At 43.6% G+C, this 20,364-nt stretch overlaps 1 protein-coding gene across 5 annotated transcripts in view; it reads right to left on the reverse strand.

The window, feature by feature from the left end:
* Window positions 1–20,364, reverse strand: part of fyco1a (FYVE and coiled-coil domain autophagy adaptor 1a) — a 35,669-nt gene that overhangs the window by 2,656 nt on the left and 12,649 nt on the right. For all 5 annotated transcript variants that reach the window (XM_058410445.1, XM_058410446.1, XM_058410443.1 and 2 more), the window contains exons 11-17: window positions 20,020–20,187; window positions 15,508–15,660; window positions 14,470–14,705; window positions 3,372–3,519; window positions 2,697–2,795; window positions 1,267–1,477; window positions 226–335 (exon numbers count right to left, since the gene is read on the reverse strand). In XM_058410445.1, the coding sequence (XP_058266428.1) occupies window positions 226–335; window positions 1,267–1,477; window positions 2,697–2,795; window positions 3,372–3,519; window positions 14,470–14,705; window positions 15,508–15,660; window positions 20,020–20,187 (1,125 nt within the window). The remainder of the gene's footprint in view (window positions 1–225; window positions 336–1,266; window positions 1,478–2,696; window positions 2,796–3,371; window positions 3,520–14,469; window positions 14,706–15,507; window positions 15,661–20,019; window positions 20,188–20,364) is intronic.

Below are 20,364 nucleotides of genomic sequence, written 5' to 3' on the forward strand. Positions count from 1 at the left end.
CATTTATTGCGTAAAGCGTTCACCGTACCTGCCCCTTTGACTGAGCTGTTACCATAGAAACGACAATATAGCGTCATTAATATACATAAACCTTTCAGACTCGTTCTGTTGTTGAAAATGAACCCACACCTACACCTACCCCAGTGTGGTGTAAGTACAGATAACGCCCCAGCTTTTTTTCTCTCTCAGCTCGAGTCAAAGGCTGTGTTTTAAAACCAATTGTACCTGGAGTAGGAGTTGTCAAAGATAAGTGTGTAGACTCCGGGGTTTCTGGCTTTAAGCTGGCCACGAATGGTCTCCTTGTGAGCGTTGCACCGTGTCAGGGGGATTAGGACCTGGGGCAAATTGAACACCAGTTTTTATATTTATATTTAAAGGGTCTGCTGAAGTGTGTGTGTGTTTTAGTGTTGTGTATAGGTTTGTGGTGTTTTGTGTGTTAGTTGGAATTAAGGTGTGTATTTTTGATTGTGTGTGTATGAATTTCAGTGATGTGAACTGTGTAAGTATTTTGCGTGGTGTTTGTGTGAGTATTTAAGGTTTCTGTGATGTTTGTGTATTTATTGTAATATGTTTTTTGTTATGTAGGTTTTGTTTCTAGGTGTTTCTTGTTCTAGGTGTTTGTGTGCTCGGTAAAATTAAGGTGTGTGTTTTTGGTAGTGTGTTGTGTGTGTGCAGTGGTAGCTGGTGCTAAAAAATGGGGGGGGGTCAAACAAACTTCAAATCAAACTGTTAGTAATGCAGGACTGTAAACAGCCATTCATCAAGTGATCATGGATCATTACTGCTAAGATAAAATATTGAAAATGTTTCTGTTAAAGCATGCAATAAATGTACTATGAATCAGTGAATTTGAGGTCAATGTGGGTTTATTATCAGTAATGAAGTAATGAAAGCAATCATTAAACACACACACACACAGGAAAGTTGCCTAATTACAGGCCAGTGGCACTATTTGAAAATAAATTTTGATCTTCTTTCTTTCTGGCTTGCAAATTTCTCATTGACCTCATTGAGCTCAGCCTCAAATCACATGGTTTTCAAAAGTTTATGGACCTACATACACACTCGTTTGTCGTCTCATATGTATTGGTTGTGTGTAGATGTGTGCTGTATCTTGTGTTGTGTGTTATGTATCAGTTGTGTCTAGGTGTTTGCTGTGTGTGTGTGTTGTGGGTGTATCTGTGTATGGTTATGTGAGTTTGTCTGTTTCAGGTATGAAGTGTGTGTGTGTAGTTTCTGTGACATCTGTGTGTATGTGTGTGTTACCTTGGCCTGCTCCTCAGGTGTGTTTGTGGATTCTCTATAAACGACGCTAAAGCAGATGCTCTTTGGCTCTGATGAGAACACCCAGCCGACGGCGTGGCCGTGCTCGTGTACGGTGATGGAGATGATGCTGTAGCAGCTGGACTTGACGAGGAGTTCTCGGGAAGCGTCGCCGAACCGCCGGATCTCGTCGATGTGCAGCAGGACTGAGGAGCTGCACACATCATACAAGCGGCTCAATAATACACAAACTCAATCATTCCAACTATTCTGTGGTGTATACTTTTACACTAAAATGAAAAGCTCTTAAAGGGTTTTTAAGTGTTTTCTTCTCAGACACGAAACATGTTTTTGCAGAGAGGAGCGGGAATGGTACACATGACGTGTTTCAGTCTGGTTTCCGTGGTGACTAACCTGGTTGGATTGTGGAGATGTTTACTAGCGACTGCGCAGCTACTGACTGTCTCTTATCAACCAGTACTTTCAAAACAAACAAACAAACATCTTCTGCTTGTATTGTTTAATATTGTTTTTATTATTAATTACAATCTCTGGAAATAGATTCAATAAACTGTTTTCACTCAAAGGTTTTTCTTTCTGTTATTATTATTATGTTGGCTTGAAAAAGCCAACATACTGTTTTCCTACTTAAGCTTCTTAGGATTATTTTACTTAGACAATTAATTATCAAGAGTAACTCCTCCTAGAGCTTTCGGGCTACATGCACCAAAGCTTTGGGCTTGGTCTGAAGTTTGTTGCTATTATTTTTCAAAGGAATCGGAATTCCGGTATTCCCGGTACAGAAGCTCAAAGTGGCCTTTTTCCAGATAGAATTCCATTCAAAACTTTGGAGTTTTGGAGATCTCGACACCAAACTCGGCCAGGTCCTTCAGAATACTGGGCCGTAAATTTTGGATCTGATTGGAATTTTGGTTTTCCCGTATAGCCCCGCCCCAAAATTGGCAAAATCACAAAACTACCCCAGCATACACATGTGACACATCAAAACACTCAGCACAATGAGGGGAACTTCATGACGTGTGTTGGGTGACGTCACATGATGTCACGTCTGCGCCACGCCCCCAAAATAAGTGGATTAGCAAAATTACTCCAACATACACATGTGAAATATCAAAACGTTCGGCACAATAAGGGGAATTGCGTGACGCGTGTCCGGGTGACATCACGTGATGACTACTTGCTTCGTCAAGCCAACATCAAAGTTTGTCGCGACAAACTTTAAAAATCTAGTTATTATTATTATTATTGTTTATTATAATTATTTAAATGAAAATATATACCGATTTATTTAGGTTTATTTTTCATTTTGACAGCAATTTGTTAGGGAAGCACATAAATCATTATTATGTATCGTATAAATGTCTAATGAAATGTTGTATGATCATTTTGTCATGTTGTCCTACTTCACTCACGCAAGTTCTCCTGATTTGAGTAGATGGATTTCGGCATCTTGTACAACCGGGGGCACGTCCTCCTGTTCCTCCCCAACCGCAGCTTCACCAGAAACACCTCTATAGGACACACACACACCAGATCAAATTCTATTTAACTACACGTACACACTACATCACATTCTATTTTAGGTGATGTGTATAGGTTTGTGGTGTTTTGTATGTTATCTGGCATCACGGTGTGTATTTTTGATTGTGTGTGTATGAATTTTAGGTGATGTGAATTGTGTGTGTATTTTGGGTGGTTTTTGTGATATTTGTGTATATTTTAATATGTTTTGTGTTATGTAGGTTTTGTTTCTAGGTGTGCGCTATTTGTGTGTTTTAGGAAGCATAAAGGTGTGTGTTTCTGGTAGTTTGTTGTGTGTGTGTGATTTGAGTGGTAGTGTAATTATTCAGAATCTTTGTGTATTTTGTATGGTGTGTGCTGTGTTTTGTGTTATGTATGGGTTGTGTGTAGGTGTGCGCTGTGTGTGTGTTTTTGGAGCCATGTTTGGAGTGCGTTATATTCGTGTATGGTCTTATGAGTTTTTCAATTTTAGGAATACAATGTGTGTGTGTTTGGTTTCTGTGACATCTGTACAGTATATTTTGTAATGTGTGTGTGTGTGTGTGTGTTTATGTTATTAGACTCACGGGTCCTGAGTGTTTCGGCTCTCAGCTTCTCCGTCCTGTGACTCTGCGGTGGCTTGTGAGAGTGTGTCGCTGTCGTACAGTCCACTAACCTCCTCGTCAGTGATGATGTCAAACACTCCATCATCATGCTTCACATTTGAATCAGTTACTGTACACACACACACACACACACACACACAGAGAGAGAGAGAGAGAGAGAGAGAGAGAGAGAGAGAGAGAGAGAAAAGGTGTACAACAACCGGTAATTTCCTCAATCACTTTAAATGCTTCATACTTTATAGGCACTTTATACATGAATGAAAGGTTAATGGCAGGGGAAAAAAAAAATCATGTTTAACCCTTTCAGCACTATATCCATCCATCCATCCATCCATCCACTGATTTTCTGTGCCAATGATCCTACACAGGGTCACAGGGAACCTGGAGTCTATCCCAGTGGACCCACTGGAGGACACAATCATATACACTCACACACACAATCACACTACTGACAATTTAGAGATGGCACTCAGCCTATAACAAATGTCTCTGGACTGGGGAGGAAACTGGAGAACCCTATGCAAACCCTGCAGCACAGGGAGAACAAACACACTTCACACACACAGGGTTGAGACTGGAATCGTGAGGTATTTGAAACACTGCACTGAAACACTGGGTTAAAAAAAACAAAAGAAAAAAGAAATTCTATCCATTAGGCTAAATCTCAGTCAGCCGAGATGTTCGAGTAAATGTGAATTTTGGACGTTGCAGATGAGAATCCAGCAAAGCGATCCGCACTATATAAACCGCCGGAAAAAAAAAATAAAGAACTGGACGAAAAGCTATCCAAGCTCTATGACACAAAGCAAGAGAAACGTCTCAGGATAAGAATTGAGGAGTACTTCAAGATCAAAAGATGCCATTATCACACAGCGGGAATGATTCTGAGCTAGAGACATCTCATCTCCACCGCTCATGTTTCAAAGCAAAGACAATTATGGAAAACGCCCTAAATTACGGTGGAACCACTGACTGGATTCCTTACACAATCCCCACTGCTCAAATACATACAAATCAATAAGGTAAAGTGGCAGCTGCAAGAAACAACCTCTCGCACTCTGCTGTGAGGATGACGTCCGTCTGAGAGGTGCTACACTGACAGAGGTGCAGATCTTCATTGATAAGGTGAACAGCAGGCAATCAGTGGTACAACACGAACAACAGCACGCTGAGGACTGGAGCTATTCTATAAGCGGAACTACTTCTGTCTTGCTGCTGCTAGGTGACGCAATTGATCAACAAAACAAAGCCTGACTGACGTACACACTGACCTATGGACATGACATCAGAAAATGTTTTAGCGTTTGTGAAAGGTCCCAGTATGTAACATTTAGCTAATATCGACAAAACCTTTCTTCAGGGACAAAAAGCTTTGTAAATACGTGAACTTGTGGAAACCTTAAGACAGGACTAATTTTATATCAACTCAAAGTGCTCTAACATCAAACACCACTAAACAAACACAAGACTCTCTAAGCCTGAACACAGACGTGAAGGTGAACCTTACTTATATAAACAGACAGGAGACGAAGGTTATTTTTCTTGCACAGTTTGAGCCCACAAAACTCTTGATACAATGTTCTTTTGCCTGATCTTCTTTACCCAATAATGTAAAGTTTCTATCCTGATAGACGTTGTGTCATCCACGATAACTCCACCCACGTCATGCAGTGATTTAAGGAGAATGAAAATGATGTTAGGACTTTCTCACTCGATCCATTTTAACATCTGTGGGAGATTCTGGAGCGATGTATTAGACACCAAAATAAAACAGAGTCGTGGAGAATCTAAGCCACGGTGTTAGGAAACTGCTCTGGAGGTTTGTGGTGACCGAACACCTAAATCACACCCTAACCCTGGTTATTGCTTTAACACGTCATCCATTGATTACAGTAATGGAAAATATAAAAAAGGAAAAAAAAAAAAGCTAAAAGCTATCCATCAATTTCTACTCCAAAAAACTACGATTAGACTGGTGTGTGTATTGGTGCCTCCTGAGGTTTCTTACACTTTAGCACAATGCATGAGATTTTCATTGCCACTCTCAGGCTTGACTTGCTCACTGGGGTGTAGGACTTTCAGAGGTACTGTATTGGAGAAAAAAAAGAGTGCTTTCACACTTTCATTTTTCTTTTTACTACAGAAAGAGCTCAGCTTCGAGCGCCTTTTGTGCTGATATGAAAAAAATGTGATGCACATCACTGAAACCCTATCAACACTCTGAAGCTAGCCTGTGCTCGAGATCAGACTTAAGATCAGAAGTGCAGGTGAAATAAAGAGTGGTGATATGAGGAGCTGGGTCACCTTTGCTGAAGCTCTGGAGAGTGAAAACCAGCAGAATTTGAGAGACTTGAAGCATCCAGGACCAGCGAACGTCCCAGAAAAACGGACGTGATGCAGATTTCATTCTATTTTCGTCTCGTGAATCTCCTCATAAAAGACCTAGCATGAAATTTTCTATTCTGTTCTATTACTGAAAAAAATATAATGAGCTAAAAAGAATTAATAAGAACTTTTGATGAAACTTAATGCTGCGTTCACGATTTTATTGTACTTATTACAGGTTGCCATAGTAATCATGGTTATTAGTGATTCAAGCAGCGTTCAAAATGGGTATTCGTGCCTCTATGATGAATCGTTCCGGAGGGAGATTTTGGTCTATAAAATCCAGCAATGTTCATCTGCATCATATGATATGAGACGAAGGTGTGAAGTCCAAATTTTCTCAACTTAGTTGCGTCACTGGACACACATCTAGTCATCAACAGCTGCTGTTGCTCATGATGCCAGAAGTCGCCAAGGTTAAATTTAGAGTCATGTGAATGCCCCCTTAACCCTTGTGCATTGTTGGAAAACAATACCCTTTAGTTATGCCCAGGATGAAAACATCCAATAAATTAAACTTTTTTTGCTTAAATCAGCTCAGTTCTGATTAAAACTACTAAATATTTGTAAAAAAAAAAAAAAAATCCAGGATTTTAATGATAAGTCACTGATTTGGAGTAAAAAAAAACACACACAAAATGACAGATTTTCAATATAAAAAGTGACTTATCTTTTATAAACTTTTATCTCAGTCTTGGACATGTCAGAGATTAGTAGCATTGGCTTTGATGCATTTGTGCTGCATAAGATTTTAATTTCTTCTCTCTCATTTACTGTTTTTGGATGTTTTTGCCTCATAGACTTCCATTATAAGGACATTTTCTGACTGCAAAGCCATGCCACAATATAATCATGCATTCTTGATTGTTGGTGGTTTTCTCCAACGCGGAGACAACTCCCTTTTTTTCAGCCTGCCAGAGGTGTGACTCCAAAGGCAGACACGTTGCAAAGGCAGACATTGTGATGGTCCAGCACGTGGATTCTGCGTTCAACCTCTATTGTCCAACCACCATGGGCACCTCACTGAGAAACTGGACCGGGGTGGACTCCACAGATCTCCGTGGCTACTGATTTTGGCCGGAGTCTGCAGGTCCAGAGAGGAGTCTACATGCTGCCTGTGGGATGATTGATTTGGTGCGATTTTCAGAGCCACCATGTCCCTCTCAAGATTTCATGAAATCAGCAGAGCTCTGCACTTTGATGACAAGTTGCAGAGACTAGCTGCAACTGATCATAGAGAGGACAAGCTTGCCCCCATCAGATCCCTGTGGGACATGTGGACGCATCGCCTTCCCCTCCTATTCAACACCAGCAAAGATGTCATAGTGGATGAGCAGCCTGTGCCATTCAAAGGGCGATGCAGATTTTGGCAGTACATGCCAAAAAAAAAACGGCCAAATTTGGACTAAAGATTTGGGTGACTGCTGATGTCGCCACATCCTATGCCTGGAGGTACAACAATTACTGGAGAAAGACCAGTGATGCTGCAGAAGTGATGCCAGGACAAGCGTGTCATCATAGAGATGACAGAAGGACTCCAGGGTATCACCGTCACTTGTAACAACTTTTTTATCTACTCCTCACTTGCTCAGGAGCTTCTGCAGAAGAAAGTAGCCTTGGTTGGGATAACCAGAAAAAACTAAACCGGGCCCTATCTATCTATCTATCTATCTATCTATCTATCTATCTATCTATCTATCTATCTATCTATCTATCTATCTACATTTAGTAGTTTTGATAAGAACTGAGGTTGACTAATAGATTTAAGCAAAAAAAGGTGAAAAAAATATTAATCTGATATATTTTTACGGCGGTTTATTTTAGTGGATCATTCCATCTCCTGAAATACAAGTAAAAGTTAGGGAAAACATCTCCAGCAGTACATGAGGGTTAAAGCCCCCTGACATTAATAATTAAAAACATCATCCACTTTAAAGGAAAATCTTTTAAAGTTTGTAGAAAACATCCATTAAATCAGATAAGTCCACTCCTCTGACTCATATTTTATACTTGGGTTCGGTCAGCTACAGAAGAGTCAAGAGAAATAAAAGGAAGTAAGAGACGCAGTGGAGGGGAGTAAATAGTTTTAGTGTTGAATGAAGCTGTGATAAGACTCTAAAAGGATTGGAGCTGAATGGAGCGTTCCTCTGCTCCATGCTCTCACTCAGAGAGGTTATCAGGATGAAACACTCCTGCTGTGTGAAGAAGCTTTTGTCCTGCTGGAGTGCACATGCTGCTTTTATAGATGCTACAAGTGTCAATGTGTGTGTACATTGTCTCTCTCTCTCTCTCTCACACACACACCCATACACAAAAGGCTAAGAGCTTTAAAGCACTAAGTGATTTGAAGAAATATTTTTCTGAATTGGGTCTGTGTGTGTGCGTGTGTGTGTGCATAACTGTAACTCTGTAACTGGGTGTAGGTATGTTTGTTATAAGTGTCAATGTGTGTGTACATTGACTCTCTCTCTCTCTCTCTCTCTCTCACACACACACACACATACAAAAAGGCTAAGAGCTTTAAAGCACTAAAGTGATTTGAAGAAATATTTTTTTGAATTGGGTCTGTGTGTGTGCGTGTGTGTGTGCATAACTGTAACTCTGTAACTGGGTGTAGGTATGTTTGTTATAAGTGTCAATGTGTGTGTACATTGACTCTCTCTCTCTCTCTCTCTCTCTCACACACACACACACATACAAAAAGGCTAAGAGCTTTAAAGCACTAAAGTGATTTGAAGAAATATTTTTTTGAATTGAGTCTGTGTGTATGTCTGTAACGCTGGGTGTAGGTATGTTTGGGGGAGCAGTTTGAGGTGGTGTTGCACTGGCTGTGTGTGTGTGTGTTTGTGTGTTTGTGTATCTGTAACTCTGTGTGTAGGTAAGTACGCGGGACCAGGTTGAGGTGGCGGCGCAGTGTGTGTGTGTGTGTGAGGGAGAGAGTGTGTGTATCTGTAACTGTGTGTGTGTGTGTGTGTGAGAGAGTGTATGTGTAACTCTGTGTGTGTGTGTGTGTGTGTGTGAGAGAGTGTATGTGTAACTCTGTGTGTGTGTGTGTGTGTGTGTGAGAGAGTGTATGTGTAACTCTGTGTGTGTGTGTGTGTGAGAGAGTGTATGTGTAACTCTGTGTGCATGTGTGTGTGTGTGTGTGTGTGTGTGTGTACCTGTAACTCTGAGTGTAGGTATATACGGGGGAGCAGGTTGAGGTGATGCTGCGCTGGCTGTGTGTGTGTGTGTGTGTACCTGTAACTCTGGGTGTAGGTATATATGGGGGAGCAGGTTGAGTTGGTGCTGTACTGGCTGTGTGTGTGTGTGTACCTCTAACTCTGAGTGTAGGTATATATGGGGGAGCAGGATGAGGTGATGCTGCGCTGGCCGAATGTGTGCATGTATGTGTGTGTGTGTACCTGTAACTCTGAGTGTAGGTATATATGGGGGAGCAGGTTGAGGTGATGCTGCGCTGGCTGTGTGTGTGTGTGTGTGTGTACCTGTAACTCTGGGTGTAGGTATATAGGGGGGAACAGGTTGAGGTGATGCTGCGCTGGCCAAGTGTGTGTGTGTGTGTGTGTACCTGTAACTCTGGGTGTAGGTATATAGGGGGGAACAGGTTGAGGTGATGCTGCGCTGGCCGAGTGTGTGTGTGTGTGTACCTGTAACTCTGAGTGTAGGTATATATGGGGGAGCAGGTTGAGGTGATGCTGCGCTGGCCGTGTGTGTGTGTGTGTGTGTAACTGTAACTCTGGGTGTAGGTATATATGGGGGAGCAGGTTGAGGTGATGCTGCGCTGGCCGTGTGTGTGTGTGTGTGTGTACCTGTAACTCTGGGTGTAGGTATATATGAGGGAGCAGGTTGAGGTGATGCTGCACTGGCTGTGTGTGTGTGTGTGTACCTCTAACTCTGAGTGTAGGTATATACGGGGGAGCAGGATGAGGTGATGCTGCGCTGGCCGAATGTGTGCATGTGTGTGTGTGTGTGTACCTGTAACTCTGAGTGTAGGTATATATGGGGGAGCAGGTTGAGTTGGTGCTACACTGGCTGTGTGTGTGTGTGTGTGTGTGTACCTGTAACTCTGAGTGTAGGTATATATGGGGGAGCAAGATGAGGTGATGCTGCGCTGGCCGAATGTGTGCATGTATGTGTGTGTGTGTGTGTGTGTGTACCTGTAACTCTGAGTGTAGGTATATATGGGGGAGCAAGATGAGGTGATGCTGCGCTGGCCGAATGTGTGCATGTATGTGTGTGTGTGTGTGTGTACCTGTAACTCTGAGTGTAGGTATATATGGGGGAGCAGGTTGAGGTGATGCTGCACTGGCTGTGTGCGTGTGTGTGTGTGTATCTGTAACTCTGAGTGTAGGTATATATGGGGGAGCAAGATGAGGTGATGCTGCACTGGCCGAATGTGTGCATGTATGTGTGTGTGTGTGTGTGTGTACCTGTAACTCTGAGTGTAGGTATATATGGGGGAGCAAGATGAGGTGATGCTGCGCTGGCCGAATGTGTGCATGTATGTGTGTGTGTGTGTGTATCTGTAACTCTGAGTGTAGGTATATATGGGGGAGCAGGTTGAGGTGATGCTGCACTGGCTGTGTGCGTGTGTGTGTGTGTGTGTACCTCTAACTCTGAGTGTAGGTATATATGGGGGAGCAGGATGAGGTGATGCTGCACTGGCCGAATGTGTGCATGTATGTGTGTGTGTGTGTACCTGTAACTCTGAGTGTAGGTATATATGGGGGAGCAGGTTGAGTTGGTGCTGTACTGGCTGTGTGTGTGTGTGTGTGTGTGTGTGTAACTCTAACTCTGAGTGTAGGTATATATGGGGGAGCAGGATGAGGTGATGCTGCGCTGGCCGAATGTGTGCATGTATGTGTGTGTGTGTGTGTACCTGTAACTCTGAGTGTAGGTATATATGGGGGAGCAGGTTGAGGTGATGCTGCCCTGGCCGTGTGTGTGTGTGTGTACCTGTAACTCTGGGTGTAGGTATATACGGGGGAGCAGGATGAGGTGATGCTGCGCTGGCCGAATGTGTGAATGTGTGTGTGTACCTGTAACTCTGAATGTAGGTATATATGGGGGAGCAGGTTGAGGTGATGCTGCACTGGCTGTGTGTGTGTGTGTACCTCTAACTCTGAGTGTAGGTATATATGGGGGAGCAGGTTGAGGTGATGCTGCGCTGGCCGTGTGTGTGTGTGTGTGTGTGTACCTGTAACTCTGGGTGTAGGTATATATGGGGGAGCAGGTTGAGGTGATGCTGCGCTGGCCGTGTGTGTGTGTGTGTGTGTACCTGTAACTCTGGGTGTAGGTATATATGAGGGAGCAGGTTGAGGTGATGCTGCACTGGCTGTGTGTGTGTGTGTGTACCTCTAACTCTGAGTGTAGGTATATACGGGGGAGCAGGATGAGGTGATGCTGCGCTGGCCGAATGTGTGCATGTGTGTGTGTGTGTGTACCTGTAACTCTGAGTGTAGGTATATATGGGGGAGCAGGTTGAGTTGGTGCTACACTGGCTGTGTGTGTGTGTGTGTGTGTGTACCTGTAACTCTGAGTGTAGGTATATATGGGGGAGCAAGATGAGGTGATGCTGCGCTGGCCGAATGTGTGCATGTATGTGTGTGTGTGTGTGTGTGTGTACCTGTAACTCTGAGTGTAGGTATATATGGGGGAGCAAGATGAGGTGATGCTGCGCTGGCCGAATGTGTGCATGTATGTGTGTGTGTGTGTGTGTACCTGTAACTCTGAGTGTAGGTATATATGGGGGAGCAGGTTGAGGTGATGCTGCACTGGCTGTGTGCGTGTGTGTGTGTGTATCTGTAACTCTGAGTGTAGGTATATATGGGGGAGCAAGATGAGGTGATGCTGCACTGGCCGAATGTGTGCATGTATGTGTGTGTGTGTGTGTGTGTACCTGTAACTCTGAGTGTAGGTATATATGGGGGAGCAAGATGAGGTGATGCTGCGCTGGCCGAATGTGTGCATGTATGTGTGTGTGTGTGTGTATCTGTAACTCTGAGTGTAGGTATATATGGGGGAGCAGGTTGAGGTGATGCTGCACTGGCTGTGTGCGTGTGTGTGTGTGTGTGTACCTCTAACTCTGAGTGTAGGTATATATGGGGGAGCAGGATGAGGTGATGCTGCACTGGCCGAATGTGTGCATGTATGTGTGTGTGTGTGTACCTGTAACTCTGAGTGTAGGTATATATGGGGGAGCAGGTTGAGTTGGTGCTGTACTGGCTGTGTGTGTGTGTGTGTGTGTGTGTGTAACTCTAACTCTGAGTGTAGGTATATATGGGGGAGCAGGATGAGGTGATGCTGCGCTGGCCGAATGTGTGCATGTATGTGTGTGTGTGTGTGTACCTGTAACTCTGAGTGTAGGTATATATGGGGGAGCAGGTTGAGGTGATGCTGCCCTGGCCGTGTGTGTGTGTGTGTACCTGTAACTCTGGGTGTAGGTATATACGGGGGAGCAGGATGAGGTGATGCTGCGCTGGCCGAATGTGTGAATGTGTGTGTGTACCTGTAACTCTGAATGTAGGTATATATGGGGGAGCAGGTTGAGGTGATGCTGCACTGGCTGTGTGTGTGTGTGTACCTCTAACTCTGAGTGTAGGTATATATGGGGGAGCAGGTTGAGGTGATGCTGCGCTGGCCGTGTGTGTGTGTGTGTGTACCTCTAACTCTGAGTGTAGGTATATATGGGGAGCAGGTTGAGGTGATGCTGCGCTGGCCGAGTGTGTGTGTGTGTGTACCTGTAACTCTGGGTGTAGGTATATACGGGGGAGCAGGATGAGGTGATGCTGCGCTGGCCGAATGTGTGAATGTGTGTGTGTGTGTGTGTACCTGTAACTCTGAATGTAGGTATATATGGGGGAGCAGGTTGAGGTGATGCTGCACTGGCTGTGTGTGTGTGTGTACCTCTAACTCTGAGTGTAGGTATATATGGGGGAGCAGGTTGAGGTGATGCTGCGCTGGCCGTGTGTGTGTGTGTGTACCTCTAACTCTAAGTGTAGGTATATATGGGGAGCAGGTTGAGGTGATGCTGCGCTGGCCGAGTGTGTGTGTGTGTGTACCTGTAACTCTGGGTGTAGGTATATACGGGGGAGCAGGATGAGGTGATGCTGCGCTGGCCGAATGTGTGAATGTGTGTGTGTGTGTGTGTACCTGTAACTCTGAATGTAGGTATATATGGGGGAGCAGGTTGAGGTGATGCTGCACTGGCTGTGTGTGTGTGTGTACCTCTAACTCTGAGTGTAGGTATATATGGGGGAGCAAGATGAGGTGATGCTGCACTGGCCGAATGTGTGCATGTATGTGTGTGTGTGTGTGTATCTGTAACTCTGAGTGTAGGTATATATGGGGGAGCAGGTTGAGGTGATGCTGCACTGGCTGTGTGCGTGTGTGTGTGTGTGTGTATCTGTAACTCTGAATGTAGGTATATATGGGGGAGCAGGTTGAGGTGATGCTGCACTGGCTGTGTGTGTGTGTGTACCTCTAACTCTGAGTGTAGGTATATATGGGGGAGCAGGTTGAGGTGATGCTGCCCTGGCCGTGTGTGTGTGTGTGTACCTGTAACTCTGGGTGTAGGTATATACGGGGGAGCAGGATGAGGTGATGCTGCGCTGGCCGAATGTGTGAATGTGTGTGTGTACCTGTAACTCTGAATGTAGGTATATATGGGGGAGCAGGTTGAGGTGATGCTGCACTGGCTGTGTGTGTGTGTGTACCTCTAACTCTGAGTGTAGGTATATATGGGGGAGCAGGTTGAGGTGATGCTGCACTGGCCGAATGTGTGAATGTGTGTGTGTACCTGTAACTCTGAATGTAGGTATATATGGGGGAGCAGGTTGAGGTGATGCTGCACTGGCTGTGTGTGTGTGTGTACCTCTAACTCTGAGTGTAGGTATATATGGGGGAGCAGGTTGAGGTGATGCTGCGCTGGCCGTGTGTGTGTGTGTGTGTACCTCTAACTCTGAGTGTAGGTATATATGGGGAGCAGGTTGAGGTGATGCTGCGCTGGCCGAGTGTGTGTGTGTGTGTACCTGTAACTCTGGGTGTAGGTATATACGGGGGAGCAGGATGAGGTGATGCTGCGCTGGCCGAATGTGTGAATGTGTGTGTGTGTGTGTGTGTACCTGTAACTCTGAATGTAGGTATATATGGGGGAGCAGGTTGAGGTGATGCTGCACTGGCTGTGTGTGTGTGTGTACCTCTAACTCTGAGTGTAGGTATATATGGGGGAGCAGGTTGAGGTGATGCTGCGCTGGCCGTGTGTGTGTGTGTGTACCTCTAACTCTAAGTGTAGGTATATATGGGGAGCAGGTTGAGGTGATGCTGCGCTGGCCGAGTGTGTGTGTGTGTGTACCTGTAACTCTGGGTGTAGGTATATACGGGGGAGCAGGATGAGGTGATGCTGCGCTGGCCGAATGTGTGAATGTGTGTGTGTGTGTGTGTACCTGTAACTCTGAATGTAGGTATATATGGGGGAGCAGGTTGAGGTGATGCTGCACTGGCTGTGTGTGTGTGTGTACCTCTAACTCTGAGTGTAGGTATATATGGGGGAGCAGGTTGAGGTGATGCTGCGCTGGCCGTGTGTGTGTGTGTGTACCTCTAACTCTGAGTGTAGGTATATATGGGGAGCAGGTTGAGGTGATGCTGCGCTGGCCGAGTGTGTGTGTGTGTGTACCTGTAACTCTGGGTGTAGGTATATACGGGGGAGCAGGTTGAGGTGATGCTGCGCTGGCCGTGTGTGTGTGTTCTGCAGGTGTGTCGGTGGTGCTGCTGATTTCCGAGCGGGTGAATCTCTCCACCACGGCACTGTGCTGTGTGTAACACTCTCTGCAGCAGCGCTCCTTCTTCACCCCGGACTTCGTACTCACAAAGTTATTACTGCAGTAGTAGCAAAAGATCCGCCCACACAACCTAACACACACACACATACACACACACACACACAGCAGAAGGATTACTGTCAACCACACTGCAAGCTGTAAGTTAATAAATGATAATTAAGAAACTGTAATTATTATTCATCTGCAAATATGAGGATTTCTGACTGTTCCCTTTATTACATCATTCCTTTCATTCATCTACAGCTCTGAACATGATTCAGGACTTTAATACCTTGAAGAAAGAAAGAAAGAAAGAAAGAAAGAAAGAAAGAAAGAAAGAAAGAAAGAAAGAAAGAAAGAAAGAAAGAAAGAAAGAAAGAAAGAAAGAAAGAAAGAAAGAAAGAAAGAAAGAAAGAAAGAAAGGACATATCAATGTAAGGCAGGAAGAAAAGAACAAAGGGAGGTTCAAAGGATTGAAGGAAGGGTAGAAAGCAGGAAAAAAGCCAGGAAAGGATGAACAAAATGGAGGACAGATTGATTGATGAATGGAGGGAAGTGTGAAAGAAAGAAAGAAAGAAAGGTAGAAAAGAAATAAAGGAATGGATAAAAAGAATGAATGAATGAATGAATGAATGAATGAATGAATGAATGAATGAATGAATGAAAGAGGGGATGGATGGATGAACAGACAGATGAATAAATGAATAGTTGGAGGTATGAATGGCTTTATGTAGTAGATGGATGGATGGATGGATGGATGAATGCTACATACAGCCAAAATGCAGAAAGTATTTACACATGTTCCAGTAAAACTATGAGTGTGTGTGTTTGTTTGTGTGTGTTTGTTTGTGTGTGTTCGTGTGTGTGTGTGTTTGTGTGTGTGTGCGCTCCACCTGCAGTGATGCTTACGGAGCCACCATGTGAACTGGCTGTTGCAGCTCAGACAGTGTGTAGCTTCTCGGTCCATTAACCACCACCGCTCCTCTGCCCTCTGCTTCTGCTCAAACTCCAGAGCATCAGACTTCTGCCACAGAGCGTCCTTATCTCTGCATCAGACACAGCGAGGGGAAAGAGAGAGGGAAGAGAATAAATGATACACACCTGCTACACTCAGTGCTGAAATTCCACACAGCACCTGACTACACACCCCGAGAACACACTGATCTCTGAGCAGATAAAACCTGTGTGTTCCTCAAAACCTCATCCTAACAGCAATAAACATAATCACATCCATTTACATCAAACACACTCACCTTAAAGTCCTTCACATTAAAGGGCAAGTTTCACTTTAATTCATTTGAATGAAAGAAAGAAAGAAAATATTAAAAGTGTAGAAAGAAAATATGAAAAAAAGAAAAAAGAAAATATGAAAAGTAAAGAAAGAAAGAAAGAAAGAAAGAAAGAAAGAAAGAAAGAAAGAAAGAAAGAAAGGAAACGACAGACAAAAGTAACCAGTTCCACTGATGTTGCACAGCAGTAACTATAATACTGAAGTGGATAAAGAAGTATGAGGTCTTGCTCTGTGATACAGTAAACATCTTTGGCAGGTTGTTGTGGTATAAGAGCAGTAAAACACTTCAGTACTGGAAACTGCTGTACAGTATCTCACCAAAGTGAGTACACCCCTCACATTTTTGTAAATATTTTATTATATCTTTTCATGTGACAACACTGAAGAAATGACACTCTGCTACAATGTAAAGTAGTGAGTGTACAGTCTGTATAACAGTGTAAATTTGCTGTCCCCTCAAAATAAAATAAATAATAGCCATTAATGTCGAAACTGTTGGCAACAAACGTGAGTACACCCCTAAGTGGAAATGTTGGGCCCAATTAGCCATTTACCCTCCCCGCTGTCATGTGACTTGTTAGTGATACAAGGTCTCAGGTGTGAATGGGGAGCAGGTGTGTTAAATTTGATGTTATCGCTCTCACACTCTCTCATACTGGTCAATGGAAGTTCAACATGGCACCTCATGGCAAAGAACTCTCTGAGGATCTGAAAAAAAGAATTGTTGCTCTACATAAAGATGGCCTAGGCTATAAGAAGATTGCCAAGACACTGAAACTGAGCTGCAGCACGGTGGGCAAGACCATACAGCGGTTTTACAGGACAGGTTCTACTCAGAACAGGCCTCGCCATGGTCCACCAAAGAAGTTGAATGCACATGCTCAGCGTCATATCCGGAGGTTGTCTTTGGGAAATAGACGTATGAGTGCTGCCAGCATTGCTGCAGAGGTTGAAGGGGTGGGGGGGTCAGCCTGTCAGTGCTCAGACCATACGCCGCACACTGTATCAAACTGGTCTGCATGGCTGTCGTCCCAGAAGGAAGCCTCTACTAAAGACGATGCACAAGAAAGCCCGCATACAGTTTGCTAAAGACATGCAGACTAAGGACATGGATTACTGGAACCATGACCTGTGGTCCGATGAGACCAAGGTAAACTTATTTGGTTCAGATGGTGTCAAGCATGTGTGGCGGCAACCAGACGAGGAGTACAAAGACAAGTGTGTGTTGCCTACTGTCAAGCATGATGGTGGGAGTGTCACGGTCTGGGCCTGCATGAGTGCTGCCGGCACTGGGAATGCCAACATGTACTGTGACATACTGAAGCAGCGCATGATCCCCTCCCTTCGGAGACTGGGCCACAGGGCAGTATTCCAACATGATAACGACCCCAAACACACCTCCAAGATGACCACTGCCTTGGTGATGGACTGGCCAAGCAGGTCTCCAGACGTAAACTCTATTGAGCATCTGTGGGGCATCCTCAAATGGAAGGTGGGCGAGCGCAAGGTCTCTAACATCCACCAGCTCTGTGATGTCATCATGGAGGAGTGGGAGAGGACTCCAGTGGCAATCTGTGAAGCTCTGGTGAACTCCATGCCCAAGAGGGTTAAGGCAGTGCTGGAAAATAATGGTGGCCACACAAAATATTGACACTTTCGGCCCAATTTGGACATTTCCACTTAGGGGTGTACTCACTTTTGTTGCCAACAGTTTCGACATTAATGGCTATTATTTATTTTATTTTGAGGGGACAGCAAATTTACACTCACTACTTTACATTGTAGCAGAGTGTCATTTCTTCAGTGTTGTCACATGAAAAGATATAATAAAATATTTACAAAAATGTCAGGTGTGTACTCACTTTGGTGAGATACTGTATATAGTCACCATGGTAACAGTAACTCTACTTCACATGTGGTCACTTTAGGCTGATGAACCCTGAGCTGTCCAGCCATGTCTTAACTGAGTCACATAAAGAGTCAAGCAAATGAGTACATGCAAGAGAATACATATCACACAGTTTAACTCTAATCTGTCCTGTATTTATCATCTCTCTCTCTCTCTCTCTCTCTCTGTTAAAAGGGAATAAAACTGCCCTAAGCCCATGCTGAGTCCACTGCAGGACACTTCCTGATAACATCAAAATCACTTGATGCTACAAACCTACAAACACACACACATTCACGAACAAACGCATACACACACACACATACACACACAAACACAGCACGCACTGATTACAGAACCCCACAGGATCATCATGTTGTCTGGTGCCATTTTAAGGAGAAAAACTTTGTTGATTGAAGAAATCTTTGTAGTTTGTCCCTCCCCTGGTGTCATTCTGATTATTCTGCTTTGTCTTGTCTACTTTTTCATAGCAGGAAAAAACAGGTAGCACACACTCAAGTGCTGAGTCAAGGAGTGAGTGACACCACAATGACTCTACACACACACACACAATATAGTGTTCTGTGTCTGTTAGTGATATCACAATGACTCTACACACACACAATATAGTGTTCTGTGTCTGTTAGTGATATCACAATGACTCTACACACACACACAATATAGTGTTCTGTGTCTGTTAGTGATATCACAATGACTCTACACACACACAATATAGTGTTCTGTGTCTGTTAGTGATATCACAATGACTCTACACACACACAATATAGTGTTCTGTGTCTGTTAGTGATATCACAATGACTCTACACACACACACAATATAGTGTTCTGTGTCTGTTAGTGATATCACAATGACTCTACACACACACAATATAGTGTTCTGTGTCTGTTAGTGATATCACAATGACTCTACACACACACAATATAGTGTTCTGTGTCTGTTAGTGATATCACAATGACTCTACACACACACAATATAGTGTTCTGTGTCTGTTAGTGATATCACAATGACTCTACACACACACACAATATAGTGTTCTGTGTCTGTTAGTGATATCACAATGACTCTACACACACACAATATAGTGTTCTGTGTCTGTTAGTGATATCACAATGACTCTACACACACACAATATAGTGTTCTGTGTCTGTTAGTGATATCACAATGACTCTACACACACACAATATAGTGTTCTGTGTCTGTTAGTGATATCACAATGACTCTACACACACACAATATAGTGTTCTGTGTCTGTTAGTGATATCACAATGACTCTACACACACACACAATATAGTGTTCTGTGTCTGTTAGTGATATCACAATGACTCTACACACACACACACAATATAGTGTTCTGTGTCTGTTAGTGATATCACAATGACTCTACACACACACAATATAGTGTTCTGTGTCTGTTAGTGATATCACAATGACTCTACACACACACAATATAGTGTTCTGTGTCTGTTAGTGATATCACAATGACTCTACACACACACAATATAGTGTTCTGTGTCTGTTAGTGATATCACAATGACTCTACACACACACAATATAGTGTTCTGTGTCTGTTAGTGATATCACAATGACTCTACACACACACAATATAGTGTTCTGTGTCTGTTAGTGATATCACAATGACTCTACACACACACACAATATAGTGTTCTGTGTCTGTTAGTGATATCACAATGACTCTACACACACACAATATAGTGTTCTGTGTCTGTTAGTGATATCACAATGACTCTACACACACACACAATATAGTGTTCTGTGTCTGTTAGTGATATCACAATGACTCTACACACACACAATATAGTGTTCTGTGTCTGTTAGTGATATCACAATGACTCTACACACACACACAATATAGTGTTCTGTGTCTGTTAGTGATATCACAATGACTCTAAACACACACAATATAGTGTATTGTGTCTGTTAGTGATATCACAATGACTTAAATACACACACTACAGTGTACTGTGTGTGTTAGTGATATCACAATTACTCTACACACACAATATAGTGTACTGTGACTCTACACACACACACACTACAGTGCACTATGTCTGTTAGACATTCTGCACAATTGTGTGGCAACAGTTTAGGGAAGATGTGCATATGGGTTTGATAATCATGTGTCCACATGCTTTTGTCCATAACTGTACAAGAAGGAAGAATGAAAGAGCCACGTTGAACTTACCTGATGAGCTCGATGAGCCGCTCCTCCAGCGTGGTCTTGGTGTGGCTGAGGTCTTCGATCTCGGCGGCCATTTTGGTTTGCTCGGCTTGAGTGTCAGATTGAATCTTCTCCAGCTTCTCCTTCAGCTCGTCTCGCTCTGACTGCGCTAGCCCCAGAGCCTCCTGCACACTGGGCCAAGAAACCAAGAAAAGATAGAGAAAGAGACAGACAGAAGAAACAAAATGGGATATTACAAATGTCAGAATACAGACATTGCGTCAGTAGGAAACAGTTGTGAGGCAGACAACCCCTGCATTTTAATCACTTGGATGACATTACAAGAATTCAGGAAGTTCACAAATATAC

Source organism: Hemibagrus wyckioides, linkage group LG15, assembly GCF_019097595.1.
Source record: "Hemibagrus wyckioides isolate EC202008001 linkage group LG15, SWU_Hwy_1.0, whole genome shotgun sequence".
In the NCBI taxonomy this organism is placed as follows: Eukaryota; Metazoa; Chordata; class Actinopteri; order Siluriformes; family Bagridae; genus Hemibagrus; species Hemibagrus wyckioides.